The following is a 26,694-nucleotide window of genomic DNA, read 5'->3' as shown; positions in this document are numbered from 1 at the left end:
TCTTGGAAAAACATAGTGATGACTCTAGGTAATACTAATCCTTGGGGTCTTGTGTACTGCGATAGTCGTGACAAGTTAATCAGTTCAGAGGTTTATTATACGGTTAGAGTGGGACATGCAGAGACAGTAGATTGCAAAAGTTCAATTTAGATGATTACAAATAATTTATTTCCAGATGACGATCAAGATTTTGATACCTGTGAACAGCAAGATATATCTTGGGACAACAGTTTATATCTTGGTGGCACAGATGTGGAATTATTTTCATTAATGGAGCTATTAGTTGCTATTTCTAAATTAAATGTACAGATGTGTCCAGGCATTGATCTTATAGAAAACATTGTAATTGTAAAAATTTTTGAGTTCCATCCAAATCTATTGTTGAATCTCTATAACAACTAATTTTTTTTCGCTGGATGTTTTCCAACAATGTGGAAAATTGCCTTGTTAAAAATACTAGAAAAGCCTGGAAAATTAAAATCCAACCCTAGTGCTTATCGTCCTATCTCCTTGCTCTCCCACTTAGGGAAATTATTTGAGACTCTTGGCTCCTAGAATACAGGGAAATTTAATAAAACTTGGTCTATGTTTATTACAACAATATGGTTTTAAGAAGAGTTCCTTTGCTGAGGATGCTATTACAGCATTGACAAGTCACTGTAGAGATTCACCTTCGGTGTCTCAAATAGCTATTTTCGTGGACTTTGAGGGTGCTTTTGACAACGTATGGTGGGAAAGTGCCCTCAGGTTTCTAAGAATGGCTGAGTGTGATAAGTACACATACTCTATGATAAGATCATATTTCAAAGGCAGGCTTATTATGGTTAAAGCACAAACTCAAACCTGTTCAAGACGTATCTTTAGAGGATTTCACAAGGGTCAGTTTTTGGTTCCTTGTTATGGAATGCAGTGCTAGATCAATGGCTAACAAAAGATAGAGTTTGATTTTAAGATAGCATACGCTGATGAATGAATAGTCTGTATACCTGGTAGGTCTAGGAATATGGAGGATAGAGCTAATCAGATATTAAATGTTCTCCTGAAATGGGCAATAGTTAATAAATTGAAAATATCAACTTCTAAAACCAAATTCATTATTTTTAAGAATAAGTTTGATTATCAAAGGGCACCTAGAGTTTATATTTCAAATAAATTAGTTCCATATGTACAGAATTTGAAATATCTTGGAATCATCCTAGACGATGAGCTAAACTTTCACGCACGTTTGTAACCTTGCAGAGAAAACCAGAATTTTACAGCTGGTTTTTTCAGGATCAGAGTGGGGATTGAATAAAACAACTCTGAGTTAATATTACTCTGCAGTATTCCTCTCAGTTATGCTTCTGCTGTTTGGGCGCATCGTGTTGTCAATGTTAAAATGAGAACTAAGTTGATCTCTGTACAGCGTTCTGTGTTACTGGCCACAAATAGTTACAAGCACAGTGCCAAATAATGTCTTACAGGTGTTGGCTGGAACTGTCCCATTGGATACGTTTGTAACCTACCCAAGTATATTATACTGATTAAAGAAAGGAAAGTCTATCTATCATGGGTATTTCGGGAAATCCAGAATACCATTTAAGACTGAAAAACTAAACATTTGGAATAAATTCATATCAGCATGACAGAGTAAGGGGAACGTCAGTGAAGCAGGCAGTCACTCGTCCTTTTATTTAGGACGTAAATTTCAATATGAATAAAAATAATGCTTGGTTTATCCCTATAATGATCTCATATATTCTTACTGGACATGGCTCATTAAAAGAAATAATTTGTCAACTGAATTTAGAAACTGACCCATTTTGTATTTGTGGAGAACTGGTTGCATATTTCTTTTATACTGTCTCATCTATGAAGAGGCCCGTGCCCTTGTTGTATAATTATGTACCAAATTTGAATGAAAATAATGTATATGTCCTTTTGGATTCTTGGGGAAATTTCAACTCCTTGCAGAATTTTGCGGCCAGTGTTTTTTTCCGAAAAGCAGTACAATTGTGAAATTACTTAGGCAGCAATCTTAATAAGTTAGATTATACATATCACAGGCATGATGGATAATAAAAGAGAGAACAGATTTTTCTAATTGGAATACGTTGTAGAAGTTTTTGTGGAAATGAATTGGACTCTTTTTATTATTATTATTTTATTTATTTTTTCCCCACAAGTATTGTACTACCTCTTGCGGGATTGATAGCATGCCATTGAAAGGCATAGTCCGTTTACAATTATATGTTTTTTTTTTGTTTTTTTTTTTTTGCACAGATCTGGGAAATCTGTACATAAGGGAGAAGCATCCACTGGTTTAGCACTACCTCCAGTAGATGTTGTTTGAGACTGGACACTGGCTTGGCGCCTCGTGCTCTTGGACAGGCCCCGGGCAGCTGTTGTCCAGGTGATGGTTGCTCCCTGGTTGCAAAGCGGCCTGATATAAACAACACGCACACACACTACAGTACATTCACTAACACATCACAAACACAGACTAATTCACACGTCAGGATCATTTTACAGAGTTCTGTATATCAGCACAGTCATACTAGGTGGAGATAGATTATTTCTGGGAGCCACCAATGTAAATAGCATTGTGCATTCAAAAGCTATCACGAGAAGTGATGTGCAAAATTTAAAACTAAGCTGTATTGGAAATGTTAAGTTGTTAGTAAATATTAATTTTAATTAAATGTAAATATTAAATGTATATACCGCCGTCCAGCAGCCGTTTTTTTGTTTTGTTTTTTCTTTTGCTGGCCTCATGGTTTAGTCAACCATGGAGTGGGATTGCTGGCACCCACTCGTTTTTTTTTTTTTTTTTTTTTATGTGAACCCCAAACACAAGAGGTATTAGAACCTATAGTACTTGGTACTGTACTTGGGTTGGAGGTTGAGAAGACGAAAGAAGATATTTGTTGACATTGGACTTGAACTTCTGTAGACTGTAATTTTCAGGAAATACGTATGAAGGAAGGTTGTTCCAGAAAACGGCAGTTGAATGATTAAATGAGGAAGATAAAAAGTTGGTTCTCTGAGTTTGAAGTTGGACAGTAAATGGATGTTGGCTGGTGGCGGCACGTGTTCGAAGTGTTTTGAAAGAGAGAGCGGGAATTACAAAAGCCAATTCAGAAGAACAGTGCCCATGGAAGTATCTGTAGAAGAGGCATGCAGCAGAAACAGTACGTCTATGAGAAAGCGAGTGGAGAGACTGTGTTAGAGATGAATCACTAATTAACCTAACTGCCCTCTTCTGAATGGAATCTAGAAGCCTGAGAGAGGTTTTGGAGGCACCGCCCCAGATGTGAGAACAATATTCCGTGGTAGGGCGGATTTGCGATTTATACAGAGTGAGCAGCTGTTTGGAAGAAAAGTAACGCCGAGAGCGAAAGAGAAAAACAAGATTTTTAGATGCAGAGGAAGCAATATTTGTAATGTGCTTGTGCTAAGAGAGATTAGAAGTCAGGAAATCTCCAAAAGAGATATATCATTTTGCCTAGAAATCGGAGTGTCACCAAAGATAAGCATAGGAGCAGAAGAATCCTTTTCGCGAGATATAAGACAACACTGAGTTTTAGAAGGGTTGAAATCAACTAAGTTGTCTTTGCCCCACTGGAGAATTATCTGACGATCGGCATTTAAGGAATTGGTAGCAGATTTTCGAGAAGTTGAAGCTGATTGAGCAGGACAAGTTTTCTCAAAATGGAAAGTGGAATGCAATGTGCTATCATCGGCAAAACTATGGATATTATTTCCAGTCAATGGAAGAAGGTCATTAATATACAAGAGGAAAAGGGTGGGGGAAAGAACTGAACCTTGGGGGAAACTGGCATTACTGGAGAAGTTAGAAGACAGAGAGTCATCTACCATCACCCTCAGTGGGCGATCAGAGAGAAAACTGGATAACCAATTACTAAAAACAGTTGTTTAGAAGACCTTTATGCCAAACAGGATCAAAAGCCTTTGTGACGTCAAGAGCAACTACTTGTGCTTCTCCGAACCCGTCCATTGAATTAGTCCATAAATGGGTAATATAAGCCAGAATATCACCAGTGGGTCGATACTGACATCCATACTGGCAATCGTTGATCAGACGGCAAGTTTCTAGGTAGTTTAAGAGTTGGCGGTTAATTGATTTCTCCATTATTTAGAAAGAGTAGAAGTAATTGCAATGGGACGATAATTGGATGGGAGGGATTTGTCACCCTTTTTAGGAACTGGCTGGATGTGAGCAAATTTCCAAGCAGAAGGAAAAACACCTTTGCAATAAGAAAGTGAAAAAAGGCGGCAAAGAATAGGAGTAAGTTCAGGAGCACAGGGTTTGAGAACAAGTGGAGAAATCCCCATCGGGACCTGGAGCTTTCTTAGCATCAAGATTCGTCAAAATCCTTCTGACATCCTTTTCAAAGAAGACCAGAGGAGGGATTGAATGGAGCGTGTTGGTAATGTTGGGAGGTGTTTTACCAAGATCATTAATACATGAGTTGGAAGAAAAATGGGATGCTAACAGATCAGCTTTATCCTTGGCTGAAGTGACAACAGAACCATCTGGTTTGGACAGAGGTGGGAGCTGAGATGGGCAAAAGTGGCGGCCAATAGCTTTTGGCAAGAAACCAAAATGCTTGGCTACCATTAGGGCAAGAAGCAAGTTTTCTACTCTTGGCCTGTTCAAACTCTAGTTTGAACTGATTAATAACTTCTTTACAATTGTTGCGAGCTTTGGTATTGGCAGAAAATGAAACTGAAGAATTAGGAACAAGCCAATTAAGATATGCAACATTCTTCTCTTGAACAGCCTTAGCACATTTATTGGAAAACCAAGGTTTAGATAAAGGACGAGATTTTAAAGTAGATTGTGCAACAAAGGATTCCATTCCTGCAAGAATAATTTCGCTGACACGATCTGAGCAAACGTTGACATCAGAAGTTTTGAAACAGTAATCCGACCAAGGAAAAGAAGAAGAGAAATCTCGCAGGTCATCCCATTTTGCATTCTTGTAATGCCAAACAACACGAGGTTGGGAATAGCCATGAGATAAAGGCTCCATTGTAGAAGAGACAATCACCAAGTTGTGATCTGAAGTGCCTAAAGGACCTCTCACTTCGATCGTGTATTTAGAAGGGTTGTTTGTGAGAAAAAGTCAAGCGTGTTGGCTGTACCATTAGGATTGTCCGGTATTCTTGTAGGTAAATGAACAATCTGTGCAAGGTCATTAGTAATGGCAAAAGCCTGAGCATCTCGAACAGCTGGATCTGTGTGACTATAAAATGGAAGCCAGCTGGAGTTGTGAACATTTAAATCACCAAGGAAAATTACCTCACTGTTAGGACAGTTGGACTGGAGAAAGTCAAGTTGCAAGAAGAGAAAGTCAAAGAGCTCCAAGTGATTAGTGGAGTTAGGGGAACTGTAGAGACAACAAATGAATTTGACAGAATGAGGTAGAGAGATTTTAAGAAAGAGAAGATCAAAAAGAATTCCAAATTACCAAGTCTCTGACAGGGAATATCAGAACGGACTTATGCACAAGTACCACCTTTGAGCCGAAAGGAATCGTACAGCGAATAATTTGGGCATCTGAGATGAGCAGCAGTTGAATCAACCGATAACTGAGATTCTGTCAGAAAAAGTACATGGGGTTTGGCAGATTGCAAGTGGAAATGGATATCGTCGAGATTAGAATTGAGACCACGTATATTTGTGAAATGAATTAGGAAGTGTTTGGGAGATTTAGATCTTTTCATACATAAGCTTGTTCTATTAGTTTAACAATTCCTGGTGTATTCAATGGTAAGAAAAAGTGGGTGGGACATGCTGTATGAAGTAATGAGATTTTTGGATATGGCGTACACATGGTAAGCATATACCCAGATCCTTCACATAACGTGTCCTCGACAATGCTCCCCTCATACACACTACTCGGACTTCCTCCCGTCACTATCTGCAGAGTAGAGGTAGCAAGATTATATACTAGCTGATCCGGAGGCCTCCCAGAAATTTACCAATAAGTTCAGTTCGGTGTACTAACTAGCGGCCGGCCTGCGAATACCGTTTTAAAGCTGTACACTCGAAATGTAAGGAACATCGGATCTCGCCACGATGTTCATCATAATCTCAAAAGTCATCAATCATACTGCATGATGGAAGAGATGGGGAAAGGTTGACCGGAACTTAGCTCTAGAGACCAAACATGGGTTCCATCACTTCAAGCCTCCAATAAGTAAAGTGGTGGTATTGCACCGGTTGATGAAAGTCATCTACCACCTAGTACAGCCTGGTAACATAGAGGGGCGGCGTTCCTCCATGTGGTTTAGGCGCAACACCTCGACCCCTGCTTACATTGGTTCACACCTGGGTGGTCACCCACCATGTACTTGTATATGGAGGTTATACCCAGGATTACTAACAGTCCCACCATCGTGAAGGTGCAAGCAGAGGATTTGGCTGTCACAGACCGTCCGAACTTCGCCGAAATTGGGTCCACTTGACTTGAGTGTCACCCGAATATCACTTCCATCAGCGTTTTAGTACAGGTAGCAAGTACAGCTTGTCTGGAATATATCTGAGAGAATGTCTCTGACAACCTCACTTCCGGTGGGTGCGAGATTTGTGCCTTCGAGCACGACAGATGGTATTATTATTATTTTGTATTATTATTAGCCATATGGTGCAAGGAAGCCTGAGGCTTATGCTGCACCAGCCAAAAAAAAAAAAAAATTCTGAAATACCCTGAGAGAGAGAGAGAGAGAGAGAGAGACAGAGAGAGAGAGAGTAGAAGGGAATCACCAAGAAAGAGAAGAATGATGATATCCAGCTCAGGACCCTGGGTATGCCAAACTCACCAGATGTGAGCACCTGGGGTTAGATCCTCCCCGTGTCTTCGTGCGTTGGGACTGATACCAGGCAGCAACTGCTCCATGTTGGTGAAGAGGCCTGTCACTTTGTAGGGACACTACACATTCATAAGTTTTCAAGGTGGAGTTGAGTTTATGCCCGGGAGCCACCATGTTTAAAGAACACAAACCGGGTGGAAAAGGCCTGGGTTCGAATCCCCTCGATGACGCGAGGAACTTTAGCGGGCTTTTTTCACTCAGTGGCTGAGTTAGTCGGTCTCAGGCGTAGATAGAAAGGTTTTTCCCTCCAGATACTGGGGTTTTTTCGTCCAGCAAAACAGGCAAATCGGCCATAGAACTCACGCAATTTACAGACACAAATTCGGGTCTTCGATCACGTTTGGCATAGTCTTCTAAACAAGCTTCCATCTTATGGTTTGCCAACTGTTTTTAGTAATTGGTTATCCAGTTTTCTCTCTGATCGCTCACTGAGGGTGATGGCTCTCCGTCTTCTAACTTCTTCACTAATGCTGGTTTCCCCCAAGGTTCAGTTCTTTCCCTCGTGTATATTAATGATCTTCTTCCATTGACTGGAAACACTATCCAGTGTTGCCGATGATAGCACATTGCATTCCACTTTCCATTTTGAGAAACCTTGTCCTGCTCAATCAGCTTCAACTTCTCGAAAATCTGCTACCAATTCCTTAAATGCCGATCTTCACGTAATTTTTCCAGTGGGGCAAAGACAACTTAGTTGATTTCAAACCTTCTAAAACTCATAAACGACATCGATGAAGGGATAGAGAGCACGATGTCTTATTGTTCAGTCTATCTGAACTTATTGTTCAATAAGTTCAGATAGACTTCAGGAATGGTCAGAAAAATGGCAGCTATGCTTTAATCCAACAAAGTGTAAGGTATTACACCTGGGAAACAGTAATCCCAAAATAACTTATTCACTTGGTGGAGTTCAACTAAACCCAATACTGGAGGAAAGGGACTTGGGTGTTATGATACGGTCAGACATGAAATTCTCTAAGCATTGTAAACAAGTTGCAAGGAAGGCCCACGGTGTCCTATCGAACTTTTGCAAGTAGAGATAGGGACGTGATAATCCTATTATATAAGTCTTTTGTTAGACCACATATGGAATACTGTGTTCGAGTATGGAGACTGCACCCAAAGAAAGACATTGAGCTTCTTGAAAGGGTGCAAAGTCGGGTAACTCGCCTGGTGAGATGAGCAAATTGGCATCCTTACGAAGAAAGACTTCGAATATGTGGGTTTCAGAGTTTGGAAACTAGACACCTTAGAGGAGATTTGATTGAGGTGTTTAAGGCTCTTAGAGGCATCAGTAAAATGAATGAGGACAAAATTTTCAACATTATAAATGATGCTAGAACTAGGCGACATAAATGCAGGTTACGGGGGGGGGGGATGTTTAGGTTGGACCGCAGGAAGTTTTATTTTAGCCAGCGAGTTATAAATTACTGGAATAAGTTGCCTACATGGGTGGTAGGGGCTGACAGTTTGGGGAAATTCAAAGGTCATCTGGATAGTACCTTCGGGTCAGGGAAGTGCATAGGATGATAGGTTTAATTTCCTTTTTCTTTATTAATTATTATTTATTTTATTTTTTTTTTTTATCAGTTTTGCTCTTTTTTTTTTTTTTTTTTTTTTGGCTGGTGCAGCATAAGTCATAGGCTTTCTTGCACCATCCGGCCATTACTAATACTAATAACTCAGCCTAATCTTATATCTTACAAAAAGGATTCTTCTGCTCCTATGCTTATCCTTAGTGACACTCCGATTTCTAGGCGAAATGATGTCTTTTGAGGATTACCCTGAATTCTAATCTCTCTTGACACAAGCACATTAAAAATATTGCTTCCTCTGCATCTAAAAAACTTGGTTTTTTCTTTCGCTCTCGGGGTTACTTTTCTTCCAAACAGCTGCTCACTCTGTATAAATCGCAAATCCGCTCTACCAAGGAATATTGTTCCCACATCTGGGGCGGTGCCCCAAAACCTGTCTCAGGCTTATTGATTCCATTCAGAACAGGGCAGTTAGTTTAATTAATAATTCATCTCTAACAGAGTCTCTCCACTTGCTGTCTCATAGACGTACTGTTTCTGCTGCATGCCTCTTCTAGATACTTCCATGGGCACTGTTCATCTGAATTGGCTTCTATAATTCCCGCTCTTTCAAAACAGTCCGAACACGTGCCGCCACCAGCCAACATCTATTTACTGTCCAACTTCAAACCCACAGAACCAACTTTTCATCTTCCTCGTTTATTCATTCAACTGCCATTTTCTGGAACAACCTTCTTTCATACGTATTTCCTGAAAATTACAGTCTACAGAAGTTCACTCCCAATGTCAACAAATATCTTTTTTAGTCTTCTCAACCTCCAACCCAAGCACGGTACTAAGTACTATAGGTTCTAATACCTCTCGTGTTTGAAGTTTACATAAAAAAAAAAAGTTCCTGTGGCAGGAATTGGATTTCCCAAGTTCAAGAACTCTCACCCCAACAAGTATGAGTTTCGTTTTCAGAAGGTTATAACTCCCATTTTTTTAAATTACTGTTTTGATCCCCAGATATCAGCCCTGGAAATTAGTCCACCACAAAAACGAGCTCTGAGCGAATGGGAGCACGGAATGCATACAAAGGGGGAACCCATATATACGCAGGTTAGAACAAAAGCGAGGGAGATAAGCGCTTTGAAAATCGTCTAGGGGGAAGTTTTTTTTAGGAGAGAAGCACTTTGAAAACGTTCTAGTGGGAAGTTTTTTTTAGAGAGGAGAGTGTTTTCAGAAGTTGAGAAGTTTTACAAAAGACAAGAGTTCTAGAAGTTGAGAGAAGTCTTTGCGAGAGATACCTGGAGTTTTTCTTTGCCGAGTTTTTAGAAGCTGAGAGTAAAGAGTTTTCAGACGAGAGTTCCAGCAGAGCTGATCATTACAGAACGATCGTTGCTGTTCCAGTCACAGCAGACCAAGACATTCTTTATATTGGTAAGTTTGCCTTACTCTCACCCTCTTTCAGTACATAACCATTCCTTGTTAGTATAATTGTTATTGCACAATTATACTAACACACTGAACTGGCTTCCCATAATTCCTGCTCTCTTTTTCAAAGCAGTCCGAACATGTGCCACAACCAGTAAACATTCTTTTACTAACCAACTTCAAAGCACACAGAACCAACTTTTCTTCTTCCTCCTTTATCCATTCAATGTCAACAAATATCTTCTTTCGTCTTCTCAACCTTTAACCCACGAACAGTACGAAGTACTATAGGTTCTAATACCTCTCGTGTTTGGGATTTTCATAAAAAAAAAAAAAAAAACACACACACACACACAATGTGAGAATATATTGCATCCAATGTGCACATATTTGAGAATGTGACCTGTACTGATATGCAGGGATGGCCCTAGGTTTTTTTTAAGGAGGGGAGAGCTACAACAATATTCCAGGGAATCTTTAAGCTTAAATCTTTACATTACAATGCAATAATCCAAGTTATTTTGATCAGGGAAGGGGGAAAGACTATAGCTCCTTTAACCATACCTGGGACTGGCCCCTTTGATACAGCATTAATTCCATACAGCAACCTGGAAATACTCATGCATGGAGGGCACTGTACAGATGTGTTCAGTTGCCATTTAATTCTATTAACTTTCTTGAAATTATGTGTATTTATGATGATCATCATCATGAATACACATAATAAAATACACATCATCATCATTTATTATGATGATGTGTATTTTAGATTCAAAATGACCACCTTAAAAAAAAAGTGGGACATACTGATCACCTTAAAAAAAAAGTGGGAATGGAACTTGGTTGATCAAATTCCACATAATGGGAGAGTTACTAATGCATCATATAAGAAAAGACATGAAGAATGAACATGACCACTACACCATGTTGTATAAGCTAAAGTATACATGTTTAGAGGAAAATTGTGTAACATACAAATTTTAAATAATTGCTTTTTTTGGTAGTATTCTCTGTTGCCGTAAATAAGTGCATATCAAATCTGAGTAATTTAATATCACAAATCAATTATATTTTATTCTCATTAATACTGCTTAAAGGTAATTTACTTTTAATTTTAAATTATATTAACTGACATTATTCAAAAATTGTTTAGCAGTAGTGATTGGATATACTTTAGAGATAAGCATGTAGAACTATTAAAGCTGTTTACTTTCAAGACTATGTTCACATATGATTAAACCTAAAGTAATAAATGATAAGAATAATAAAGTTGTTTTATTCAAATATCTCTTAGTATATGCAAATTATATGAACGATGATCAACAACTTAGTTAAGTTCACATTTGTCATTAGATATATTGGACAGACAACTTGTGTATTCCAGACCTGCTAATATTCATAAAATCGAACCAATGCTAACTTATTATGATTTTCTCTTGTAGAGAATCTGTATCCTCATTTTGAATTTAAATCAATATTTTGAATTTAAACCAAATAAAAATAGAATAATAAGTAGAATATTAAGGATATTAAGAAATATTATATTTTAAGTCACAGAATCTCTTACCTGAAATATTTTCCCAGGAATAACTGCAAACTATAATCAGAATAGATGAAACTGTGTTTAAAGACCTGCTTAAAGATAGATGAACTGTGCAACAGGACAAAGGAATGAAAGCAAGCTTTGACCCTAAATCCATGGATGGCAAATAATTAAGAATCTGCAGATAAAGGAACCACTAGGTGGCAGTGATCACATTGTGCTCAAGTGGGATTTACTCAAAGAGGTAGCTACCATCAGGGGTAAAGGGAAGGGTTTTTGCTTTCGTAAAGGCGACTACGGAGGTCTGAGATAGTATTTAAATTCTATACAGTGGGACCACCTGATGATGTTACCAACAGCAAATTCAAAATGGGAAGCATTCAAAGAATTAAACCCGAGTTGAGGGAAATAAAACATGCAACTCTCGTCCGAGATCGATTAATTCAGCCATGGTGGTAAAAAAAAAAAAAAAAAAAGTCGATAAAGCTCTTTCCTTCGAGACAGGGTTCGAACCTAGCCCTTTTTGACCCGGGGGCTCACATCTGTGAGTATGGGCTTGGCACACCCAGGATCCTGAGCTGGATATCATCATTCTTCTCTTTCTCTCTCTCACTCAGGAACTTTTTTTTTCCTGGTGCAGCATAAGCCTCAGACTTCCTTGCATCATATGGCTCTTAATAATAATTAATGAAGCTACTAAGTGTTTATTATTTTTATTATTAGCCATATGGTGCAAGGAAGCCTGAGGCTTATGCTGCAGCATAAGCCTCAGGCAAAAAAAAAAAAAAAAAAAAAATTTCCAAATTTACCCTAAGAGAGAGAGAGAGAGAGAGAAGTACAAAGGAATCACCAAGAAAGAGAAGGATGATGATATCCAGCTCAGGACCCTGGGTTTCCCAAGCCCATATTCACCAGATGCAAGCCCCTGGTTTTTCACACCAACTAAGAAATATTGTTCAAGGTTTAGACCTAAATGGAATATGACATCCATTCAGATGAGTGGATGTCATATTTCATACCAACTAAGAAATATTGCTTACATCTGGTGAGTATGGGCTTGGCACACCCAGGGTCCTAAACTGAATATCATCATTCTTCTCTTTCTTGGTGATTCCCTTCTACTTTTGTTTCTCTCTCTCTCTCTCTCTCTCTCTCTCTCTCTCTCTCTCTTAGGGTAACTCATGAATTTTTTTTTTTTTTGGCTTGTGCAGCATAAGCCTCAGGCTTCCTTGCACCATATAGCTAATAATTATAAAATAATAAAAATAAATAAAAAATATTGTTCAAGGTTTAGGCCTAAATGGATGTCAGATTTATATGTATGCCATGCATTTGTCATCTCTGCCACATGTTGTACATGTGGCAGAGAAGACAAATGCATGGCATACATATATTTTTTGTTAGTTGTTGGCACATCGGCTTCTGTGGCCATAATGCACCTCCCAAAGTTTTTGCATTTTACTCTGAACCAAGCCCGAGGCAGGATTCGAACCCGCGACCTTTGGGTTGCCGGGCAAGTACTTTACCCACCTGGCTAGCCCTGTCGGCCTATGATAGATATAAGCTGGTCTGTAACCAAGTCAAAAAGGAAGTTAGGCAGGCGAAGGCAGATTACGAGAAATCTTTGGCAAAGGAAAACAGCAGAGAATTCTTCACTTTTGTAAACTCTAGAAGAAAGGGGATGAATCAGATTGGTCCACTGGATATTGATGGTTCAACTGTTAATGAGGTAGCTAAGGTAGGTAACAAACTAAATGAATATTTTGCATCTACATTCACAAATGAGGAGTTATTCGGGGAGGGGAATGCCAGAGGTGAATTAAACTCTGGCAGTGGGGTAGATGATTTTGTAATAACTGAGAGCAAAGTGAAGGAGAAATTGTTGAAGATATAAGAAAGGCACCTGGGGTGGATGGGATCTATCCAGTTATATTAAAGTAGGCAGCAAAGGAAGTAAGAAAACCCTTAGCCATAATTATAAGAGCTTCCTTGGACTTAGGGGAGGTACCCATGGACTGGAGATGTGCAAAAAAAAATTTGCAAATGTGACCCCAATTCACAAAGCAGAATCAAAGGGCAACCCAAGTAATTACAAACCTGTTAGCATAACTTCAGTTCTAAGGAAATTAATGGAGGCACTGGTTAAAGAAGCACTGCAGGGTCAACTCAACCATCCCTCTATCAATATCATATATTTGGATCTTAGAAAAGGCTTTTGATACTGTTGCACATGGAAGACTGCTGCCCAAATTGGAGCAATGTGGCATTGGAGGCGAATTGCTGCTATGGATAAAGGGATGGTTGAGTGGGAGAAGACAGTGGTAATCAATGGACACTGCTCATCATGGACTAATGTTATTAGTGGAGTCCCTTGGGGTTCAATGTTGGGTCCATTGTTGTTTTCTGTATTTATTAATGATATTGATAATGGTATATCAGGCTTAATGTCGAAGTTTGCAGATGATACAAAGGTTGGCAGGGTTGCTAATGACAGTACACTGCTGCAACAGTATCTAAAAAAAGTTACATTGACAAATGTAAAGTACTGCATATGGGAAGCAGTAACCCCAGAGTAACGTATCAAGTGTGTTTTGCTACACTGATATCATCATCATCACTGTCCTAACACCTACTTGTACCTGCGCTTTCTGAGCAATAAGTTCATCCGCACTTTATTCCTCTATCCTATCAATTTTAATCTTTTAATCATATCCTCCGTATAATAAATCAAACATTGAGGATATGTTACCGCCCCTGCCCCGAAGAGGCAGATATCGATTATCTAGAGCTCAATTAAACTTTAAACTTCAAAGGCAAACTTCTATAAATTGTGATTCTTGTTCCAGCCAAATTAAAACTCTAAACATTTAAAATTCATCAATATATTTTTGTATTTTATACTTTTTACAGCATTTTCTTTTATACAACTACAAACTCTAAAATCAATATAAAACCCTAAACAATAAAATTAATCAATATAGTTTTGTATTTTATATTTTATACTTATTTTTTTTTTCAAAATTTCCTTTTTATACAACTATAAACTATAAGATCAATAAATTCCAATTCCAACTAAATCTCAACTCCATAAAAACACTATTTACATATATACAAACTTTTACAATTGTCTAATCCTGTTTACTTCTCTAGCAAACTCAGAAAAAGCTTCATTCCATTCTCTATTCTTAAACAAGTCACTCCAGGTGTATGAGTCGGAGCCAGTCTGCCTAATTAACATATTCCTTGGTATATCATATCTTACACACTGCCGTAAAATATGCTCTGTATCCTCTACCATCCCACAAATACACATTGGATTTTCTTCTACACCAAGCTCTACCAGTCTTTTCTTTAACCCACGTCCAGTTATTAACATTGTTTGGAACATTACTAGACCAGACCAAGATGAAATCTCTTTCACAGTTTTCATCCCAGGCAGAAAGGCAAACGTAACACCCCATAGCAGAACTGTTCCATCTTTCCTGCCAAATACAATCTATATCTTGCTGTAACCTTTTCTTTTCTACTTTCAAATCGCGTCTTCCATACTCTCTTCCCTCTTCTCTACAAGATTTTATTCCCATAAGTTCTATTCTCTTATTATTCTTAATCGCATATTTGTCCTTTTAAGTATAATAATTCTCTACCACTGTCAGTGTACTACACTGACAGTGGTAGAGAACGAAAAGAACCTGGGAGTAATTGTGCAGGAAGATATGAAGTTTTCTGAGCTGTGCAGACGATCTGCAAGAGTAGCTCATGGTGTCTTGTCAATGATGTACAGGAATTTATCTAGCAGTGATAAGGAGATGATTATCATCTTGTATAAGGCAATGGTCAGGCCACACCTTGAGTACTGTGTACAGGTCTGGAGGCCTTATTTTAGGAAGGATGTAGAGCTGCTGGAGTGAGTGCAGAGAGGGGAAACAAGATTAGTGAATAGAACAAAGGGTTGCTCTTATGAAGAAAGGCTTAAGTTTTGCAAATTACAGTGTCTGGAGACTAGGCACCTGCGACGTGATCTAATTGAGGTGTATAACACCTTGAATGGTTTGAGCATGCTCAATGCTCATGGGATTCTTTCTCTTGCTCAGAATAATCGCCTGAGAGGGCATAAATTCAAATTGAGGAAAGACAGTTGTGCAACAGATGTGTGGAAGTTTGCCTTTAGCCAGCGTGTGGTTGATTGCTAGAACAAACTTCCATCTGTCATTGTAGAAGTTGACAGCTTATATTCGAGGCAGAACTAGACAAACATTTGGAGGGAGTGGATGGGTGAAATTAGACTTTTTTTTTTTTTTAGCTGATGCTATATAAGTTCGCTCTCTTGAATCATGTACCTTTACTAATGCTAATGGGAAGTATAATGGGAGATAATTCCCAGAAGCTTGACGGGGACTTTGTTTATACCATCTTCAAAGGGATAGCAAACACGTCGAAGGCTATATATATATATATATATATATAGCCCTGGAAGGTTCCATTGTTGTATTTCAAAAGTGCATGGGGGGATGGATTAAGTAGGCGAAAGGAAGAGAAGGAAAATTTCCACCCCCTCATATTTCACCAATAGTTTGGGAATTTTAAAATTTAGGGATTTAGAACAGATTAAATGTCTTTTGGAGGAAAGAATATCCAATTATCCATCCAATTATTCACCATGCATGTATTTAGGGTCAAAGTTTGCTTTCATTCCTTTGTCCTGTTGCAAGGTTCATCTATCTTTAAGCAGGTCTTTCAATACTGTTTCCTTCTATTCTGATTACAGTTTGCAGATATTCCTGGAAAAAATTTCGGGTAAGAGATTCTGTGACTTAAAATATATTTCTAAAATTTAATATTTCTTGATATCCTACATATTCTACTTATTATTCTATTTTCATTTGGTTTAAATTCAAAACATTGATTTAAATTCAAAATGAGGAGACAGATTCTCTACAAGAGAAAATCACAATAAGTTAGCATTTGTCCGATTTTACAAATATTAGCAGGTCTCGAATACACAAGTTGTGCATCCAACTTGGCTAGTATAAAGTTTCGAAACAACAGGATCCCCATAAGGCTTTTTATACTATGTTATTTTCCATTAGATGTGAATTTGTATAAGTAACTGCTTATCGTTCAAATTAACTGAAACCCAAATGTTCACAAGACAAAAACAAATAAGCGAGTTCTTCCAAGTTTAATAATACACAAATTGTTCTTCCTTGGCAATATTTTTAAACTATTTTTTTTTTGTGAAAATTATATATACAATTATTTATTGTATATATAATTACTTCTCAGCCATGCATCAAATGCTTATGCGATTAGAATACACTTCTGTATTTTATGAGATCCATATGCCTGCTATTTTAAGTAATGGATCCTGCAGCACCCTTTCAATTTTTTTCATAAAACTTGCAAATGGCAATATGTATTCAACCAAATATTTTTCTTGAATCCCAATGTTGATTATAACAAATGGCATACAAGATGTGAGATAAAATACAGACTGAAAACAATAATAGAAAATTATTTGATAACAGAATTAACCTAACAGCTACTGTTATTGGTGTTTCTATATTTCACACAATTATACATTGAGTGATTATGTTTAAAGTGAGTTCAGATTTATTTTCTCTTTTTGAGAAAGAGAGGAGAGGTACAAAGCATTGAAGCTATGAGCATTATTAACATCAGCTACTGGATGAAAGGTTTCATCTTTGCTGAAGGAAATAAAAAATCATTTGAAAGTCATCATTTGAATCATCTGTTGTAACATTCCAACTACAAATTGCAGCACAGATAAAAAGGAATTTTTCATATCCTTTCTTACAACCTTCATTCCTAATTGTGCTTTAACTTCAAAAAAATAATGTATAATGTAAAAAATATAAAAATTTCCTTCAAAAAATTTAAATTTAGTTTAGCACAATTTTAATTTATAATATGAAATTGGAAACTAATATAAATTTCAATCAGAATTAAAGTACAGTATATAATTATTTTATTTCTTTTAAAATGCAGTCATTCTCGTAACTGTAGGTTAGATGACTGAATAAAGAACATCTTAAAATAAAGTACAATTCTTAAGTAATCTTGTTTTAAATGAAGTGTACAGAATATTAATATTCATAAATTAATTCTGTGAAATTTCATAACAGTATTATGCAAACTGTCTAATATTTCAAAATCATATAATATCAGGAACACGGTAAACTGGTTTGTGTACATATAAAAAAATATCCCTGAGAACAAAATAGCTCCTTTAATTGCTGGAAAGCATCTCTAGCAACACATTTTAACAACAAAAAAAAAAATAATAATAAAATAAAATAATAATAAATAAATAAATAAATATAATTATTTCAAAAGAAAAAGTACTTAGAATTCAGTTCCCCAGGAAGAACATTATCGCTTTGGCAAAGTTCTATGTTAAAGCAGTAAGTAGAAAGTCAGTAAAAAAACATTCATATTTTCTTATAATGCAAGTCAATATAGCAAAAAAAAAAAAAAAAAAAAAAACTGAGGAGAGCCGTAAACAACTGACTAAATACATAGGTAAAATATTTAGTTTATAGAGTATTTTTTTTGAAAAATATTTTTAACTGAATCTGCTTTTAAACACAGAACTGCTAAACAATATTACTATTTTATTTGTGATTCCTGGTAAACAATGCCTTTAACTGTAGTATTTATGCCACTCACTGTATATATAATTATTTTATATACAGAAAAAAAAAAAAAAAATTTCTAAAGCAACTTTCTGCTTCTTTATAACTTTACAATATACAACCTATATCTTCTGTACCATGAAAAAATTATTTACAAAATAAATGCTATTAAAAAGCATGTATAATGCCAAAACAATGACTAGCATATCAACTGCAGCATTAAATGCGCAGTTTTGCTCATCACAGATATTTCTATATATCGCAAATATGTCAATGAAGGCTAAATTTTTTTGTGCTATCTCTAGCATTGTTGTTTAGAAAGTTGAGTGATGGGGAACGCCTAGAATAAGATGAAAATGAATCCGAAATTGCCGCCTGTCCTATTCTTTCATACAACATTTCTATGTCAGCACTATATCTGGAAAGATAAAGGAACAATGTAACTTATTCAACCATAAATTTTTACCCAAGTATTACTAAAAAAAATTTTTTTTTTTCGAAATTAACATTAAACTTTGAATAGAGAGAAACGGTACATCAATAAGCAGACTGACAATTATAATGAATCTAAACACATACACACAAAAACGCTTCATCGTGAAAGATGCTTTGATTTATTAAGTTTTATGTTTTATAATTATGTTCCTTAATCTCAACTTATCATAAAAATAAGATACTTACCTGATTTGAAAGATGTTTCTACCTGTTTATAAAATCACGTGAGATTAATTTAAAAGCATGTAAAGCATGCCAAAATAATGACTGGCATAATTCATCTGCACTAATTATAGACATTTGTATATACATGTGTACTAATCACAGACATTTATATACTGGTGTTCAAAGAAAGTGCATCACCTAGGAATTTCAACATTTCTAACCCTTTTTTGCGATGGCATGTTACATTAATGACTAGCATCACAAATAGAAATATAAAGAAAAGATATTTATTAATAGTTAAGGCAAAGCAAAGTAATATTTTACAGGTGCTCTCAAAATATTCCAAAATGAGCATTCGCAACCTTTATACAACAGTTTTGGTAAACACAACAATTATGGCTGAAATGTTATCAGAAGCCCTCAATTTGCTTCAGTTTATCATTTTAAATGGAAAACAAAATGAAAAGTTCACCAGGTGCAAATTAATATTTAGTTGAACTGCCTCTGGCCCTGATGACAGCAGCAGCACACTGTCAAGCCATTGACAAGATCAATTTCTGAAGATAATCAACTGATAGTTTATGGTTTCAAACACAAATTATGGCTTCCTGAAGTCCACGAAGGGTCTTTGCTTTCTTTCTGGCAACTGCAGATTCCACACAATGCCAACAGTTCTCTATAGGATTCAGGTCAGGGCTGTTTCCTAATACCAGCTAAGAATTGTAATGGATCATTCTTCCAACCATTTTTTTGCCTGTAACAAATGTAAACACATTACTGTTGAACATCTAATGCAGAAATGAAGCTAAAGTAACCACAGAAGTGCCTACTTACACTTTTCGCCCAATGACAAGGAGCAGTCGTCGTCCCGAAAAATGCAGTTACTTGGCAGGTTGAAATGGTCTCTAATGGTTGGCAGCAATTTGCCTTCCAATATAGCCAGGTATCCATTGGCATTTACAGAACCTTTTATAAACTGCAGGTGACATACTCTGCAATACAAAATGCACTCCCATATCATTTGGTTGGTAGGAAATTTCACTGTAGACACCATAGAGTCTGGATGGTATTCTTCACCACATCTACGGCGAATCGTTTGTCTCTGGTATTCTTCACCATCAGAGCCATACACGTTGAATTTCTTCTCATCTGAGAAAATAACGGACTTCCACTGCTCAGGGATCCATTTGAAGTGCTCCTTACACCAAATCAATTTGGCCCGTTTTCATTTTTTGTGTGAGGAGGAGCTTCTTCTTAGGACGACGGCTACAAGTCCATTTTTGAAGAGGCATCTTCTAACTGTTACTGCACTTGCTACCACTGCTGTATATTCTTCCCATTCTCTTTTCAGCTTAGACCAGGGGTCACCAAACTTCTTTGACCGTTGACCCCTTCAAGAGTTTGACTTTTTATTGATCCCCCCTCTATTTTACTATTATGTAATTATAATAGGACAAGCAAAAAAGACACTTATGTGAGTTTTTAGATTGTTTATTTTATAGCTACAGTGTTTATTGTATGTATAATACAGTATATATTATTATATTGGCTTAACATCAAAGGGATACGTTTTTGTTTTTGATGTCCTTCTTAGCATTGCATATTTGATAGAAGGGATAAATAATATATAAAATATAAAATTTAATTTAGATGACAAAATAACAATAATACAATCTTCCTTATATATATGAAAATAAGACTTTTATTAACTTAGTATACATTTACTAACGTTGTCAATGTGAAGGGTGCGACTCTTGACAAGATTAGCAATGTTGGGCTCAAAATTAGTAAGTTTCAACCTTAAATAGCACAGAATTTTATATCTAGCTTATTTCTCTGTTTTGTTAAAATGGAATTAACATGACTGAAACCAGCTTCAATCATGTACAAGCTTGGAAATGCAAGCAAAAAGGGAAGTACCACTTCAGAAAGTTTTGGATATTTTTCTACATATTATTCCAAAAGTAATTTAATGGCCAATTTTAAAATGCATCTTAGCTTCAAGATCAACTGACAATTCAATAAGTTCATCTTGTAAGTTAGCATTAGCATTAGTAGAGGCATTTGATGCAAGAAAGCAAGCTTATGCAGCATCAGCCAAAAAAAAAAAAAAACCCACTTCCACTTCACCCCTCTGTTCGTTCAAAATACCCGTCCAGCTGAGCCTTAAACTTATTTAGGCTATCAACCTCCACCACAAGGGATGGAAGTCTGTTCCACCAACCAACCACCCGCTGGCTAAAGGCAAATTTCTGCACGTCTATCCTACATCTGTCTTTCCTCAATTTGAATTTATGCCCTCTCAGGTGATTTTTCTGAGCTAGAGGAAGAATCCCATCAGCATTGAGCATGCTTAAACCATTCAAGGCTTTATACACCTCTATCAGATCACCTCGCTGGTGCCTAGTCTCCAGACACTGTAATTTGCAAAACTTAAGCCTTTCTTCGTAAGAGCACCCCTTTGTTCCATTCACTAATCTTGTTGCCCTTCTCTGTACTCGTTCCAGCAGCTCTACATCCTTCTTGAAATGAGGTCTCCAGACCTGTATACAGTACTCTAGGTGTGGCCTGACCATCGCCTTATACAATGGAATAATCACCTCCTTATCCCTGCTGGAAAAATTCCTGTATATCATTGACAATACTCCATGAGCTACTCTTGCAGCCCGTCTGCACTGCTCAGAGAACTTCATATCTGCCTGCACAACCACCCCCAAGTCCCTTTCATTCTCTACCACTGTCAGTGTAGTACCACAGAGTTGATATGTTGCTCTGGGGTTGCTGTTTCCCATGTGTAGTACTTTACATTTATCAATGTTAAACTTCATTTGCCACCTCTCAGCCCATCTGCTCAACCTTTCCAGATCCTGTTGCAGCAGCATAGTGTCAGTAGTGTCCTTGACAACCCTGCCAACCTTTGTATCGTCTGCAAACTTGGACATTAATCCCGATATACCATCATCAATATCATTTATAAATACAGAAAACAATAATGGACCCAACACTGAGCCCTGAGGGACTCCACTAATAACATCAGTCCACGATGAGCAGTGTCCATTGATTACCACTCTCTGTCTTCTCCCCCTCAACCACCCCTTTATCCATAGCAGCAATTTGCCTCCAATGTCACACTGCTCCAATTTGTGTAGCAGTCTTCCATGTGCAACAGTATCAAAAGCCTTTCTAAGATCCAAGTATATAATATCAAAGTTATTCCCGGCATCCAGTTCTTTTGTGACTGCATCATAGTATCCAATCAAGTTGGTCAGGCAAGACTTCCCCTTAACAAAACCATGCTGTGTCTGAGCTATAACTGAAGTCTTGTCTAAATGATCCTGCAGTGCTTCTTTAACCAGTGCCTCCATTAATTTTCCTGGAACAGAAGTTAAGCTCACAGGTCTATAATTACTTGTGTCAGCCTTTGATCCTCCTTTGTGAATTGGGGTCACATTTGCACATTTCCAGTCTATGGGTACCTCCCCTGAGTCCAAAGAAGCTCTCATAATTATGGCTAAGGGTTTGCTTACTTCCTTTGCTGCCTCCTCTAATATAACTGGATAGATCCCATCCACCCCAGGTGCCCTTCTTGTGTTTATCTTCAACAGTTTCTCCTCCACTTTAATCCCAGTTATTTCAAGATTCTGTAGCTTACTGCTAGAGTTGAATACACCTCTGGCATTCCCCTCGCTGAATAACTCCTCATGTGTGAATGTCGATGCAAAATATTCATTTAGTTTGTTAGCTACCTGAGCAGGATCATCAACACTTGACCCATCTGATTCATCCCCTTCCTTCTAGAGTTTACATAAGTAAAGAACTCTTTGCTGTTTTTCTTTGCATCCCTTGCCAAGGATTTCTCGTAATCTGCCTTCGCCTGCCTAACCTCCTTTGTAACTTGGTTGCATATCAACTTGTGTCTATCATAGGCTTCTGTGTCATGTGTTAATTTGTATGTATCCCATGCATTTTTCTTCTCTGCCATATGCCTCATTAGTTCATTGACATCCATTTTGGCCTAAACCTTGAACAATATTTCTTAGTTGGTATGTAAAGCCTAGTAGCTTCCAAGATAAGTTCTTTGAATGCTTCCCATTTTGAATTTGCTGTTGGTAACATCATCAGTTGGTCCCACTGTATAGAATTTAAATACTGTCTCAGTCCATCGTAGTCGCCTTTACGGAAGTAATAACCCTTCCCTTTACCCCTAATGGTAGTTACCTCTTTGAGTAAATCCCACTTCAGCACACTGTGATCACTGCCACCTAGTGGTTCATTTATCTGCAGATTCTTAATGCATGAAGAATCACTGCTGATAATCAAATCAAGAGTATTACTCCCTCTAGTTGCCTCCCGAACATGCTGATGTAGAAAACAATCATCCAATAAATCCACAAAAGTCCTGCTAGTGTGTGAGTAACCAGCCCCCAAATTCCAGTCAATATCTGGGAAATTAAAATCTCCCATTATAAGACACTCTGATTTACTGGCCCACTCTATTTCCCTGTACAGTTCCTTATTATACTCATCAGAGTCATTAGGCCTATAGCACACTCCTACTCTCAATTTTGATCTCCCAATGTTTATGTCACACCAAACTGACTCGACACTGCACTGTCCAGCGATGTCGACTAGCTTCACTTCCTTGGTTTTTATGTGTTTCTTAACTAATAACATAACCCCTCCTCCCTTCCTATCCTTTCTGTAGACGTTGTACTCCCCAAATTGCAGTTCTGCATCCCTTATATCTGTGTGACACCACGTCTCTGATATCCCAACAATATCTGCCTTCGATGTTTTGAGCAATACCTCAAATTCATCAAATTTATTTACTAAACTCCACGCAAGTATACCTGCACCTGTTTCTATTCTTAGCTACCCTAACACAACCCATGTGTTTACTTGTACCGCAATGGCTCCCAGCAGTCTCTGAAATACCATGCATCTTGTTTTTCAGGCTTCTGCTTATTCTAATAGAAGCAGTGCAAGAATCTCTTTCACCTCTGCTAGTGGCTACTGTCAATCTATTGGTCTTTGTCTCCCCCCAAGCTAGCAGTTTTCCGACCCACCTAACACTGCCTCGATAGCATCAGCAAATAAGTTACATTTGATATTTTCAGTATCTGCAGAAAATGGCGTGATAATCCAACCTGGAATGTGCATGTTTTCAAAATCTGCAAATCACAATTTAAAATCATCGCTCAAATTTTGAAGATGTTTTGTGTATATTTCTAACTCTTCATCTTTTACTTCCAATTGCCGTAGATTCGAAAAGCACTGAAAATCTTTTCGTAACAATGATGATTTAAATAAGGCTAATTTTAACTTGGAAGCCTAAAAGAATCATCCGAGCCTAAATAATCGTGACATCTTTACCTTGTAGATGGGTCTGTACGTCATTAAATTTTGAAAATAAGTCCGCCAAGTAGAAAATATGATTCTTATTTCTCTTCAGTTCATCATTCAAAAACAAATTAACATCTGTAAGAAACTCTAGGGTTGAGTCGAACAACTCAACAAATCTTTGTAGACTTGCACCTCTAGACAACCATCTTACTTCAGTATGCAAGAGTAATTGGTTTGATACTTCATTTTTTTCACAAAGTTTAGCAAACAATCGCGATTTAAGAGGATGAGCTCTAATTTGATTATTAGATTTAATACACACTCTTAGAGTATCATGCAGTTCGTCACTGAGAGTTTTTGCCACCAAATGGTTTCGGTGCAACACAGTGAATAGTACGTACACTTTGAACTTTTTCTTTCAGAAAGGCAGCGAAACCTCGATAACGGCCCACCATTGCAGGTGCTCCATCTGTGGCTACTGCTGTTATATTAGTAAATGGAATATCATACTTATTTAAATATTCCTCCAATCACTGAAAAATTGTCAACCCCCGTCCCAACTGTCAACCCCGTTCCACTTTCAAGATATTTTGCAAATAAAAATTCGTCAATAAATTGATGTCTGGTTCTACTATAATATCTTACATAAGCCATAAGAATAGAAGAACTACTGAATGTAGATTCATCAAGTTGGATGGAGAAATTACTATTTTTGAGTTCTGATACTACAGTTTTTTTCTACATCTTCAGCCATTTCACCAACACGCCTTTTCATGGTATTCACACTCAATGGTAAGCATTTTAAAACAGTGCCAGAATCTTTTTTTCATTATGGTTTCAATTACTTGTTTGATTGCAGGTATAACAATGTCCTCTGCAATTGCATATGGTTTTCCTTTTTTTTGCTATATTAAAAGAAATAATGTAGGAGGCTGTTAATCCTTGTTTATTGTCAGCTTTGGCAGGTGCTTTCATAAATAATTTTATAGTTGGTCGATGTGTGTATTTCTCTTTCAGTTCTTTAAAAAAGTCAAGATCTTTATCTTTCTTATCAGGGTGGAGTCTTTGAAGATAATCTTTCATTTTTGCATCGTTACTAAAAGTTTTTTTCACAAAGAAGACACACAGGCCTTGTTTCATTTGTTAATGAAGCAATAAACCCAAGTTTCAAATATTCTAATGAATATTGTCTGCATTTCTTTTTAGAATCTGAAGCTGCCATTGTGGTTACTGGGGTTGTAACAAAATAATTAAAATTGAAGTCAGTAAGCAAAAGTAATAAGTTTAAATAATATACCTACTCACATATTTCTATAGGATGTACAATACTACCAGCCCTGCTCAACTCTTCAACATAGAGAAGTTTAGTTTTGTGAATGAATAACGACTGAATTATAATATGTATGTTGATGAATTTCAGAACATTAACGCTCACTTGTATGTCGATGCGCAAAAATGAGACTGGGATCGAATATGTGCAAGTGTAAGTAAATAAGCAACAGTGCACGTGTTGCAATCTTGCTCCCGCCGCGCCGGCCGGGCAGGCGGGAACCACAGACATCCATTTATCGGTAAATACGTCATTTTGGCCTAGTTGATTGGCCTCCGTAACTATTTTCATGACCTTTCTCCATCTTATAGGTCCTATTCATGTCACTGTTCCCACAATTCACTGTTAATTGTGTTGTCATTCAGGATGGAGATAATCCAAGTTAACCGAATTAAATATTACCCATACAATGATGTCTTATATTTTTCTATCGACCCCTGGGGTCGATATAACATTGTTAGGGGATGAAGAAGCTTTATGTTTTTAAGGCATAAGTGCTTCAAAGCGTGGTCTGTTTTGGCGTTTGCATCAGGTTCCTTTTTTTTTTCTTTCAGCAGAACGAGTATTCTTGAGTTTGTAAAGAAATCTATTCACTGTCAACTGATTATAAGACACTCTATAAGCAATATGAAGGGAAGAACATCCTTCCTCATGTAAAGCAACAATAGCACTTTTTCTTCGTGGCATCAACTGCACGTAACTCACCATCCTGACATAAGCAAGGAATGACTGCAACTCTTGCTGAGTGTGCTTATATAGCTGAAAGTAACAGCTGATGCAATATTACATCATCACCTACACGTGTCAATCTTATCTGATGCAATCTGTAAGAAATATTGCCATATACTTAAGTTATTTGGATGACAATTACAATTTTAATGGGTGATGCACTTTCTTTGAACACCAGTGTATATACATGTGTACTCATCACAAACATATGTATTTACTGCAAGTATTTCAAGGAAGATATTTTTGTGCCATCTAGCATTGCTGTTTAGAAAGTTGAGCGATGAAGATATGCTATCAATCTAATATTATTTGTGATTTTTTCTTCTCATATGTGAATCAATTGAACTACTTTCACTTTACCTTTCCATTTTGCTACAGATGAAGGAAAGGTACACATGGAGCACCATGGTTTATACCACATAGTTAATTTTTTTAATTTTTTTTTTTATTAAGCTATAAAATGATAATGATATAGCAAAATAAAACATGACATTTATGCCAGCATGTAAGTTGACGTTTCAAGCACTAAAACATTGACCGAAATTTCAGGGTCAACTTATGTCAAGAATAAAATCGTATGCTTAAATTACAAGCATATGCTTA

General features: G+C 37.1%; 1 protein-coding gene across 1 annotated transcript in view; it reads right to left on the bottom strand.

The window, feature by feature from the left end:
- Positions 1 to 18,333: 18,333 nt before the first annotated feature.
- Positions 18,334 to 26,694, bottom strand: part of Kap3 (kinesin associated protein 3) — a 383,344-nt gene continuing 374,983 nt past the window's right edge. Inside the window, exon 20 of the mRNA XM_090368616.1 lies at positions 18,334 to 18,447. Within this exon, the coding sequence (XP_090224742.1) occupies positions 18,442 to 18,447 (6 nt within the window). The 3' untranslated portion in view covers positions 18,334 to 18,441. The remainder of the gene's footprint in view (positions 18,448 to 26,694) is intronic.

The sequence above is a fragment of the Mastigoproctus giganteus genome, chromosome 2, assembly GCF_048544385.1.
Source record: "Mastigoproctus giganteus isolate SK-2022 chromosome 2, ASM4854438v1, whole genome shotgun sequence".
NCBI classification, from domain to species: domain Eukaryota; kingdom Metazoa; phylum Arthropoda; class Arachnida; order Uropygi; family Thelyphonidae; genus Mastigoproctus; species Mastigoproctus giganteus.
Note: the sequence above shows the minus strand (reverse complement) of the source record. Positions and strands in the feature narration are given on the sequence as shown.